Source organism: Histoplasma capsulatum, genomic scaffold (genome assembly GCF_000149585.1).
Source record: "Histoplasma capsulatum NAm1 scaffold_6 genomic scaffold, whole genome shotgun sequence".
In the NCBI taxonomy this organism is placed as follows: domain Eukaryota; kingdom Fungi; phylum Ascomycota; class Eurotiomycetes; order Onygenales; family Ajellomycetaceae; genus Histoplasma; species Histoplasma mississippiense.
In genome coordinates, this window is record NW_001813977.1 from 885,358 (window position 1) to 897,381 (window position 12,024).

Sequence of the window (12,024 nt, forward strand, 5' to 3'; positions counted from 1 at the left end):
GAGAGGACGATATTCCAAGGTACTGTGGTTGAGGGGTACCGTCGTTCTCGAAAGAGATTAAGAATCCCAGTTCCTGGTCTGAAGGATGGCAACCTGGATGTTAAATGCGCTGTTAATATCATCGATAAGGCCCTGTACTTGGTGTCCCGGAACGAGAATAAGCGGTTTAGTTGAGATAGAGGGCGGCGGATGAATATAATATCTAATGGAATGTTTGGGTTATTGGGTTAGTGAAAACGAATAATACAAGATAGAGGCCGACCGTCACAGTGACAGCAAAAAAAAGTGATTGCGCGGCAGATGACATTTAACTATAATCATCCTGTCTTCATATGTGCATTTTCACCGTGGTCTGACACCCGAACTAGGACTGGGTTTTTTCGTGGAATGCGTACATATCCCAAGACCTATTCCAGAACTTTCCTTCGTTGAAAAAGCGTTGTGCAATTTGCTCCCCAGCATTACCCCGAATATATTTGTATGGAAAACGACTGACGGTGGATATCGGGCAGAATAATCTTCCGCCATTGCCACAGAGTGTTGCCCCAATTGCATCGTGGGAAGCCATCGACGTCGACAAATCCAGACGCGCTCTCCCCTTACTCTTATCGCCATCGTTCTTGTTGCAAATCTTCTTCTTTCTTCTGTTTTTCCGTGCAACTTCGGAAAATGCAGAGAGATACTCATCAAACCCATCCTCTGAGCTGCTGAGCTCCACTGCCACCACTTTCTTGGAAGCACTTTCTCGACTGGTTTCTGGGGGATGGGCGTCTCGGGTATTGAAGTTATTCTGTTCCTTCATAGAAAGAGTGCCTATTTCAAGTACAGATTGAAGATCTGTATTGGTCTTGAGAAGCTCTTCGTCTTCTCCATCGAAGAGTATTTGGAGGCGCGCCTGCATGTCCATCATTGACATCATCAAGCTGGCCGGGTCGTGAACAGAAGCTCCAGGCAAAAGTGATGGGGGAAGCAGTTGAGAAGAGGGGATAAAGAAAAAAATGACAACAAAGAGAAGATCAGTTAAAATGATATATAAACATCTAGAAAAGGACGGTCAGTGGACTGCAATGTGTTGTAAATTGTAAATTATATCAATTTACATGCCATCAAGGCAGGAGTCACTTTGTTTCACTACTTGGGCCTGTTGACAAAGCAACAGCAGAACACTGAGACATTATTAACGTATCAGCAGAAATGGTGCCTTACAACGTAAAAATGCGTCTAAAGTATCAGAAGACACAAGTTATGATCATATGTCTGTCAAGGAGAGCGTTGTGGAGTCGTTGATTTAAACTTCCTAATCCCCCCTCGTTTAGTTACGGACGCAAAGAAAGCAAAACATGCTACTATTGGTTGACGCTGGAACGATGGACAGCCAAATCACATGACTATGGCATAATATTTTATCCGTTTTTGCCTCCTTGAACGATCCCCAACCCAATCACGACGACCTCGCGACTGATCGTTGAAGCTCTCTCCAATCCTCCAGCGCTGAATAATTTCCCCTCACAACTTCTCGAAACTTTCCAATACTTTTTCAACGCGATAGGCGCTTCATATGAGCACCTATTGTCAACAGAGGTCATCTTCCCAATGCGTCATCTGTGACTCTATGATCTCCCCTGTCGCACTGATGGTGACACTCCACTCTCCTATCGCTTTGTCTCCAACGGAGTTTTGACTGAATTGAAACCTTTCACCTTCTCCCTCGAGCGCCTCATGGGTTCTATGATGTCTGACGATTCAGATGAACGCGGTATCATCATGGAGGGCCCCTCCGATCCGGACGCGCAGGCCACTGTGAGCGATTTTATTGACTATACCGAATACCTCCCGTCGGACCTTGTCCGTTCCTTGACCCTGATACGCGGCCTGGACGAGACCTACCTGGATGCTGCAGACGCAGTACATGAGCTTACGAAGATTTATGGACAATTACCCAACCTACCAGCGGATTCGCGTCCTAGGCCAGTCGTTCTACGAAAGCAGATATCAGAACAATTAGGGCGCGCGATGAATGCCCGAGAATCCGCTTATGCAGAAGCATGCCGCCTTTACGATGTAGTTGATCGGTATTTTGATCGCCTTGGGAGCATCAAATCCAAGTTGAATGCGCTAACGAGTACCTGTACTGCGATTTCCCGTGACGTCTCTGCCTCTCCCGACGCTGAAGCATTACCAGAAACAACGCAACGGCCAAGAAACGGCCGTAAAGCTGGCAAGACACCCTCTGTACCAAGGATAACTTTGCGCATCGATGGAAGCCGGCAACCTGCGACATCCTCAACCGTTGCTGGGAAACGCGGACAAAAAGGAAAGTCACAGGCCGCGGCGACCCGTGGTGGCAATCTTGCCGTGCGAGATCCAGACTCACCTATAGCCAGCACCGAGCAATCTGAGGAAGGAGTTGAACTCGGTTCATCGCGTGCTGCTGAAGCAGCGAAGCAGCTCGTTCCCTTAAAGAACAAGCGGGAGTCCAAAAAGCAGAAGCGTGGGATGAGTCGTCGTATCTCTCAGCCGCGACATTCCAGTGGAAATGTGCAGATGAATCGAATCGATACTTCTACAAGCAACGCATTGGCATTGCTAAAACCTCCGCCGGAAGATGCGAAAATCGGAAGCGAATATTTCCCGTGGCTCCGGTTAACCGAATGGGAAATGACCAAGCTTCGAAAAAAGATGAAGAAGAATAATGTTTGGCAACCTAGCGAAATTATGATCCACCGAGAGCTTGCGCTCCGTGGTCGAGGATGGGAAGGGTACAGACTGGCAAAGCTGAATGCCGAAACAACTGGTGCGGAGTTTGTAGACTGCGACGACATAGCGAACAATTATATTCCAGGAAAGCTCGTCCTAAAAAGTGAAGTAAGCGCGGATGTGTCAGGGGTGGAAGAGACTAAACTGAGTAACCGAGGTATGAAACTGAACGAGGCGAAGAAGCTGAAACGCGAAAACCTTGCACGGGAACAGGCGGCTCTCGCTGCGGTCGAAGCGGAGATGGCGGCGAGACGACTCGGGGACATCGGGTCTACATTTAAAAGCCTGTTTTCCAGCCCTGCAGAACAGAATCTTCACAACGTTCAATCTGGACTTTTAGGTACATCTTTCAAAGCTAACGGTCCTATAGTAAAGGAGAGGCCAAAGGCGCCAAAGCAAGCCACTAGGAAGAGAAAATTTGAGGAGGCAGCGGCTTTAGAATCTTCGCAAGATGTTGAATCTCCAGCCGCTGTCTCCTTAGTCACAGCCAAACCGTCAAGTAAAAAACGCAAGCTGAGCAAGTCTGCTTCTACAAGTACGATTCACCCATCTGGAAACGAACCTTTAATGGAAAGTGTAGCTACAGCTAAAGGCCGTCGAATTTCCGCTGTTGCTGGCCCATCGGCAGCCTCAAAAGTATCACCACGTGCTCCGTCTCCAACTGATCTACGTCGAGCAACAGGGCCTGCGACATCCAAGCCCCTCCCTACTACAACACCACCTACCACCCGAGCAACGTCCCGACCGCGTTCCGCCACTGGAGCACCTGTGGAAGCGACCGGTCGTGATCGACTTCGAAGGAAGAGCGCTACCCCGGCAGTGGCTAAGACCACACCTGGAGCAGATCAACCTACCAGCACGACTGCGGCTGGTCGCCGTAGCAAACGCCCGGCGCCAGGACCCGTAACGTCTGGCCAGGATGGCGGCGCTGCCGTAAGTGTGGGCCGTCGCAAAGCCAAACCAGCAGTCAAGAAAAAGCGGGATCAGGGCCAAAGGGTGGGTTCCCAGCCTCCCAGGACCGAGGATGTACGGGTCGACGAAGACGGAGTACTGGAAGAGATCGATCCGAACGAGCCAAGATATTGTCTGTGCGGAGACGTGAGTTTCGGGACCATGATCTGCTGCGAGGATAATGATGTGAGTGGCCATCGCGACTCTCCTCTTTAAAAGTGTACTGTTTCTGCTCTTTACGTTCTTTAAATTTTATATCCATTTTACACTTTTTGAAGCATTTTCTGCTTTCTTCCCCTTCGTTGTTATGTATTCTTCCAATATCGCTTCAACTCTCATGCGAGACCCGAACACATACAACTAACCTGCTTTACTTTATTTTTCCTTAGTGTGACAAAGAAATGGTTCCATCTCGATTGTGTCGGCCCTCACAGAAGTCCCAAGTCGGACGGCGAAATGGTATTGCCCAGAATGTCGAAAAAAACTTGGGCGAGCAGTGACGGACGGCATAGTACGAATTGGCGGCGGGCGGCGTTGATAGAGCATCATGACGTGTTAACCATGCTAATACACTCAAACAACGGTTACATGTATACTAATGAGTAATGATAGGGAATGGAATTGAAACAAATGGAAGGGAGGCAATCCAGGCGCTACTTTTAGTTTTCATTCACGGCGTCAGGAAGAATCTCTGTACCAATTTTTGTGTTTTGTGATAACATGGGTTAGTTTAGTTTAGATTGATGGATTCGTTAGTCTAGAGTCCCCTCTAGCGTTTTTAACTTTTTTGTTTGCCTCATCCTCCTTTTTTCTTTCCAACCTTCTTTGTCTTCAAGTTACTTCCGCTTGAAGATTATATCATTATTACCTAAATTTTGATTTTCTTCCTCAAACAGCCATTAGAGATTCCTCAAACAGCCATTGGAGACAATGGTTTCCCTTACCAGCTTTGACATTCTGACACTCGATCCTCAAGCACCGATATGGAACTTTGTATCCATGGTTGGACTCAATCCTCCCTTGTGCCCGATACGCCACAACCCAGCGTCGGCAAAATTTGTGACGTAAGAATGACTACATTGACTTACAGCAAGTATATCTCGACCTTCCCCAAGCTCTACATAAATAACAAACCCCTTACGAAAGTTCTTATTTCTTTTCTGTTTTTTCCCCCCTTTTCTCCTCCCTATCTTCATCGGCATTCTTATACTCTTCTATACCCAAATTCAAAAAACGGAACAAATGTATGTACACACATCCCCCTTTTCTTCCCCCCTCTTTGCCCACACTCCCTTTACTTCATCTTCCTCCACTTCTTCCAGGCAATTATAAGCGAGAAACGCTAATCGCATACCCCAAACGAAAGAGTAACAAACACACGAAAGTACTGTACAACCGAAAAATACCACAAAACATCCAACAACATGGCCTGCGGATGCGGAAATAACTCCTGCCCCTGTGACGGTCCACAGTCGTGTACTTGTTCATCTAGCGGTGGTAGTAGCTGCGGTTGCACAACATGCAAATGTATGTCCCAAGCTCTCCTGTCAACCATTCTTTTCTTTTTAATTTTGGTTTTTATGAGAATTTTCCCAGGGTATTATTATTATTGACCAGGGAGGAAGGGCAACTGCTAACTAAATGTTCGGGTTATAGGAGGGGAACCAGCAGAGTAATTAAACCCAGGCAATTTTGCGCACAATAACGACTAAAAGGTAACCAGGGGAAAAAAGGAGGTTTCTGGAATGACGCAAACGTGTCTATCGCTGTAGCAAGCATGGGGAATTTGCGTGATGAATGTGCAGCGGTGTTGATTGGGTGGCATTTTGTGCGTTTATATAATTGAAATATCTATATGTATACATACTTAGGCATTATGATATCATGTGCACTGTGTTGCTGGCAAATAAACGTATGACATTCCATCGTCACCCATCTGCGAAGGGTAAATCGATATATCGCTCTATATATGTTTGTATATGTGTGTGGGGCCAATAGTCCCTCACTATGGCGTCCGATTAATTTAATACCCTCATCCATACCGCGCCTCCTTATAGATCAAAAGCTACCCTGATCCAACATACCAAACTAAAAAAAAAAAAAAAAAAAAAAAAAAAAAAAAACAGGTATTAACGATAGAAGTTAGAAGGTTGGCTAATTTGGATACCTATACACAAATATATATAAATATCGAAATCGCAAAAATGGTGAAAAGGAGCACAAGCTTGATATATATACAGGTCGAAATGGATGTGGGGAAAAAATGAAATAGTATTTATATAGATTGAGATGTATACCTTCTGGCGAGCGATAGGGATACCAACAGTAAATGGAATGAAGGAGAAAAGAAAAGAAGCATCAGCTATTAGATATAGCCAAGAATTCATAATTAATATATCAGACATCAAGTATCTCGAGCAGTTTGTTTGACAGTCTGCAAAATAATCCAAAGATTTTAAGTACATGACGGAGGAGATGGCGCTAAAAACATTGGTTCACCCTTTGTAATAAAAATAACTCCGGCTGGTTTGGTATATACAAGTAATATCATATCGCCAAATCAAAATAACATTTATAGCCATTTCAGATAAAACGAATAAGGTATATAACAAATTGGGAAAACACCATAAATATATCCTTTACAAAAAAAGCATTTGCTGGTATTTAAATCCCCTCTGTAAATCGACTAGCACGACTGCCGTCTGAACTAGCTATACTCCTCCCTATCGCATCTTGGCCAGAAACCCGTTGATGGATGGGTAATCGTGGTAGCGATTCGTGTGGCGGAGGGTGCAGAGCAATCGAGCCAGCTGAGGCCATTGTTGTCGACGTAGCGATATCGGCTGAACTGGTTAGCGGGGTTCGTGCCGGTGAAGCGCGGAGGACGACACATGGGGAGGAGTCACCCTCTTGTGAGGGTGGGCGGCCGAACGGTGGGGAGGTGAGACGCTGTGCAATTGGCCCCGCCCTTCGTGACATCTTGTTGTGAGAGATGGCTGGCCGGGATTGAAAGGTCGGAGAGGATTGGGGGAGAATAGGGGCAATCGTTGTGAGTGAACCAGTCTTTTTATTTGCAGCACCGGCATCGGCAGAGGCCGTTTCGGAGTACAGTCTCTCTCCGGTTGCGCCGAATGGGTCATCATATCCATCACCACCAGATTCTAGAACTGACGTGATTTTTCTCCCCGACACTTTGTGAAACCCTCTTTCGCTGCTAGGTGGTGGTTCGAGAGTCCTAGTGGATTGATGGGAGTTTCTCCATTTGCTGAAGAGAGTTGTGGCGCCTAAGGCGCTTCCTCCAGTAGCTGTGCTAGCAGAACGTTCAGACATTACACCTGGTAATCCTGAATGTAATATTGCTGCTATTCCCCTGTCCCCTGATGCGAGATCGTGGGAAAAATCGGTTTTTCGTTTCCGGTTTCTTAGAAGGAGGAGCACTACTGTTATGAGAAGGACGATGCTGGCAACACCACCAACCACGCCACCTACAACCCTTTTTGTCGAATCAGGGGGAGATCCGGGAGTATCAGCAGGACTGTCGCCTACAAATGTGTGGGTACCACTTCGGCCAGTTGCAGTCGAGTCCCCGTTTCCATCACCACCACCTCCTCCGCCTCCGCCTCTGCCACCAAAGTCACTAGCAAAAGTAGGCATTAGAGCCGACTTTGAACTTATCATAGCACTCGATGATGTAATTGTTGTGCTGCTAGGAATTGATGACGATGAGGGTGACAATGATGTAGACGACGTCGAAGCCAAGAAAATAGACGACAAGGGCAAAGATGATAAGTGTGTTGAAAAGGGACTAGAGGTGGTGATTGGCAATATGTGTGGCGTTGTCTCTGCTGGCAAACGCTCAACAGGTATGACGGGTGGCGTGGAAACCGAGGAAGCAGAGTGAGTCGATACAGGCAACAGGATAAAAGGAGGTCGCGTGACATGCTCAGCTGCGGATGTTGATGATGTTGACGAGGGGGAAGACGCCGCAGGGCTAGATGCGGAAGCGGAGCTTGAAGATGTCATATCAATGGTCGATGTAGGTAAGTTAGAAAATGTGACACTAGAATCAGACATCGGCGAGGTAGGATCGCCTTCTAGGGGCTGTGAGGGAGTGCCAGGTCCGTTTTCAGGGGCAGTAGTATTAGTGCTTGAAGGTGCCGGCGCAGTCCCAGGACCTGATACAGGACTCAGTACCGAGGAGTTATTTGGTGGAGCTGACGGGACAGCACTTTGTGAATCAGTCTCTGCAAGACTGGTGACTGGCCTTAACTCAGAGCTTGATACAGTGGCGGGCAACGTAGAAACTTTAGTTGAAACCACCATATTTGGATCTCCAGGGCTTTCTTGTGCTTGACGTGCTAGTAAATATTTTAAATTCGAGCCCTCACGAAAACGTCCGTGTTCGTCAACTGTCACCATTGCGGCAGTGTTTTCATCAATGTTCTCCAAAGGATTCAAGTTAGGTTCCGTATCACCCCCTCGTTTGTCTTCATGCCCAATGGCTGCTCCAACGAGTGCATTTCCTGCACCTAGGGCAGACCGAACTTTCAGATGCGCACTATTGTGCCTCCAATGCCTCTTACCATGATGGCCCATATCTGCGAGCTTGAAGTTGCGAGCTTGAAGCCCCGATACTCTCTCCTGTGCTAAACTGCCGAAGAGAAAGGTTCCCTTTGCTCACCTTTATCCTTTTCCTATTTGTTTCCGGCTTTTTTTTTCGGTTACTTCGGTTAATGGGGAAAATCGACGAGTGACAAAATGCCCTATGAGACATGCGCACTAACTGTAACGGGCAAAGCAACAAACTCCACAGGTGGGCAATGAATGGAAAAAAAAAAAAAAAAAAAGGAGACTGGATCTAGGTGTTGACCCCTTGTGACGAGCTGGTTAAGTCGTTGTAAATTGAGCGATTGGAAGTTAGGTCAGCCCTCCTGGCCATACGATTGATTGAATACGCGAGAAGAGAACGTGAGACGGGACGATATGCCCGATTGAACCGGCGCGTAAACGGTCGGTCCGGCCGGAGGATAAAGTCAAAGAAACGAATGTGAATAATTTACTTCAAGTAGATTGAATCCCCAAGTTTTCACGATTTTGTGTTGGAACGAATGTTTGGTCGAAAAGGAAACGAGCGGGTGTCGGTCACCTGGAGGAATGAAGCCAGAGGATCGCGATATATTAATATCGTTAATTTCATTGAATAAACGAACGGACGTCAGTCATCTGGCTGACGAAGTTGGATGGGGAGAAGAGCGCAAGGCTCCTTGAGAAACGAATGTCTAGATTTTCAAGGCCGATGGCACTGTGGTCAGTATATAATAAATATAAAACAAACCCCACAATAAATAATAGTACGACAAAAACGCGACTTCAGGAAAGTAGTACCGGTGATTGTTACATCTACCCAATACGTAGATGGGATAGACTCGATGGGAACTAGACGAAGATAAAAAATGGGTGGTTGATGTCGCTGACAGAACGAACTCCGTCAATCCTCGCCTCACAGGTGTTTGTCAGTACGAAAATACGGGTGAAAGAAAAGTCCTGTGAGCCGTCTGTGCGCAAATAACGGGCTCGTATTCAAGGTTTATAATGGCTTGATGAGGCTATACACCAAGCAGGACACGTCTTTTCTTATTCCGCTATGTAGCCGTATCCAACAGGGGCAGAAGGAGAACGATCACCCCAGCGACAGCGGACGGGTTAGTTGTCCAGAGAGCACGGCAGAGAGCACGCAAGAAAGAAGATAGCTAGCTCTATGCTGGAGATATACAGGAGGAAGCGTGCTGCTGTCGTTGTCGTTGTCGTAGTCGTAGTCGTAGTCGTAGTCGTCGTTGTCGTTCGGCCCCTGTCATCGTTGCACCGCGTTGTTGGTGGCCGTGTGCAGACAGTGCAAGTGTTGTTCAACTGCAGCCGGACTTGGGGATGGGGAACATTGGACTGAGCCTCTGCTGTCAGAAAGGGGAAAGCTGCCGGGGTAAACATCCCGTGACGGTACGCCAAGACCTACACCTGGATTAGGCGCCACTGATTGGTGGATGCATCGCAGGGCACGGCTAAACGAGATCAGGGGAACAATAACCTTCCAAGTTCCAACATTCTAAGGTTCAGGTCGGAGCGTCAAAGACGATCGATTGATTAGTATATTGTATAAATAACTTGAACTGACAATCGATGATGAATATACAAATTTAACAAAATACTGTAGTTATAGCTCTTCTATTAATATGCTCGCATTTATAATGAGATCTTGACCAGCCTCTCACTTGATTGTAACTGAACACCTAGGAAAACATATTTAACTTTGAATGCATATATTGTAATAAGATAGAATTACTTTTCTAACAAGTGCTATGATTATTTGCGGGAGTTGATCAATAATTGTATCCTGGCCCTCTAAATTTCATAGATCACAGAAACACTTTGATACTCATTACTCATTTCGCACGGCCGGTCCAGAACTGCTCCCCTCCTCACAATAGTTGTTTCAACTCGGGCGCTCTGTCAAAAAGACAGAGGAGAGGCCACAATCCCTTGGAGGACCAACGAATTCGCTGTCAAAATAGAACATGCGGTATTGTTGATCGTCCATGAAGCACCCTTCAAAATATCAAGAATTTACGTCAGCAAAGAGAGCCATAGTCAGCTGTGGGTATAACAAGATATAAGTCTTTCACTTACACATCCAGCCATCCCGCTCTTGTTGAGCTCCACCCCAGAGCAACTTGTGGTCATTATCCGTGTAGAGTTGACTAATACCAGCAGAAGAGTAAAGGTTCACAAAATAAATACCTAATGTATTGAAGAGTGGTTAGCATTTCTAGATAGTTCCATAAATATACACTTTAACAAAGAGAAATGTTGTTCTGCTTCAAAGAAAATCCAAAGAAAATGCATACCCGTGTCAGAGGTGCTGTTATCGAAGTTGAGATAAAAAGATTGTTCTCCATCAATGAAGACAAGCGATGTGTTATTGTGCAGTACAACAGGCGAGGCAAACTCTGGATCAGGGACCCATTTCACATAATATGGTTCAGGATCAATCCTATCTACTTGCGCCCAAACCTTGCCTTGCCCAGGCTCAATAATGGTTGAAAGAAAAATTGTCTCATTTGCCGGTGTTAATGGTGTTAATGGTATTGTTGATGTTGGTGTTGGTGTTGGTGATGTTGTTGTTGTTGGTGGTGGTGGTGGTGGTGGTGTTGGTGGGCAGTTTGATCCTAAGAGACAGCCATTGACTGAGTCAACAGCTGCTCCAGATGTCACAGCTATAGCAGACAGAAAAGAGAGAAGCTTGAAGTAAGCAGGCAAGCAAACAGTTTTCATTTTCGTCTGTTGTGAATTCTAATTTCGATATCAATATAAAAAACAGAATATAAAATAGATAAATTAATATTGACGTGAGAAAAGTACTAGTATAAAAAGAAAGGAAGCAAGGAAGAGAAATCAGAGAGTAACAGCTATATATATATATATGAAGATAATATATACCAAGCATAGTTTTAGGAAACTGATCTTCCTACAGTCTAGCGACCCCTTGGAAACCGTTCGTTGCCTGGGGTAGCGGTTTGATGATGGTGTACGCAGCATAGATCTAGGGAGGCTTTGAATGTGGCAATGTTTAAATTGATTCAAAGTTTACCTTGAAGAAGACTTCGGGGATATGGCACTCAACATTTTCAAATGTATATGCATGAATGGGTTTTACCAGATTGATTTTAAATCGTTCAAAAAAAATAAAAAAAATAAAAATAAAAATAAAGAGGTGTGCCTACAGCTGTGGCCAGCTGTTGAGCACCTCCCCCGAGATTTTTTATAATTTTATTGTTTGATGATTCTCTCCAGCAGATCCTGCGTAGGGATCTAGCCACAAGGCCCACAGCCATTGACTCCATCTCATCAACGTTGGAAAAAAGGGGTTCATATCCGCTTAACCAAAGTGTTCAGGCGTCTAGGTTGGCAAACTCAGGTTAATGTGCGGTACACTAGTCCGCAATAGGAAGTCGAATTACTTTGCCACGATGGCAATTTGACATTATCAGATTGTGGAGATTGCCAACGTATACAGGAATATGCACCTCCTTCATAGAATGATCGAATGAAAATACGTCAGGAAATACGTCAGAAAAGGAGAACACAAGGTTCTAAAAATCATCGCCACCGACGAGAGAGAATGCAGTATGTAAGTTAACAGGAAGTTTTAATAGTTATAGCGCCGTTCTGGGGTTCAATTGTGCGAGTACTACGGCGTAGTTAGTATGTTTGTACAGACTACTCTATACAGAGAGAAAACGTGCATTCAAAATCTTGCAGATT

The 12,024-nt window shown here is 45.7% G+C and overlaps 3 protein-coding genes across 3 annotated transcripts; 2 read left to right on the plus strand and 1 right to left on the minus strand.

The window, feature by feature from the left end:
* Nucleotides 1-1,731: 1,731 nt before the first annotated feature.
* On the plus strand, nt 1,732-3,924 carry HCAG_06602 (conserved hypothetical protein; the record flags this gene model as incomplete). Its single annotated transcript, XM_001538947.1, has 2 exons — nt 1,732-3,097; nt 3,128-3,924. The coding sequence occupies 2 exons, from the start codon at nt 1,732-1,734 to the stop codon at nt 3,922-3,924; spliced, it is 2,163 nt and encodes a 720-aa protein (XP_001538997.1).
* A 714-nt stretch (nt 3,925-4,638) lies between these two features.
* On the plus strand, nt 4,639-5,388 carry HCAG_06603 (predicted protein; the record flags this gene model as incomplete). Its single annotated transcript, XM_001538948.1, has 3 exons — nt 4,639-4,772; nt 5,094-5,235; nt 5,365-5,388. The coding sequence occupies 3 exons, from the start codon at nt 4,639-4,641 to the stop codon at nt 5,386-5,388; spliced, it is 300 nt and encodes a 99-aa protein (XP_001538998.1).
* Nucleotides 5,389-10,195: 4,807 nt separating this feature from the next.
* Nucleotides 10,196-11,034, minus strand: HCAG_06604 (predicted protein; the record flags this gene model as incomplete). Its single annotated transcript, XM_001538949.1, has 3 exons — nt 10,196-10,308; nt 10,390-10,500; nt 10,608-11,034. 3 exons carry the CDS (start codon nt 11,032-11,034, stop codon nt 10,196-10,198), a joined length of 651 nt encoding a protein of 216 aa, XP_001538999.1.
* Nucleotides 11,035-12,024: the final 990 nt, after the last annotated feature.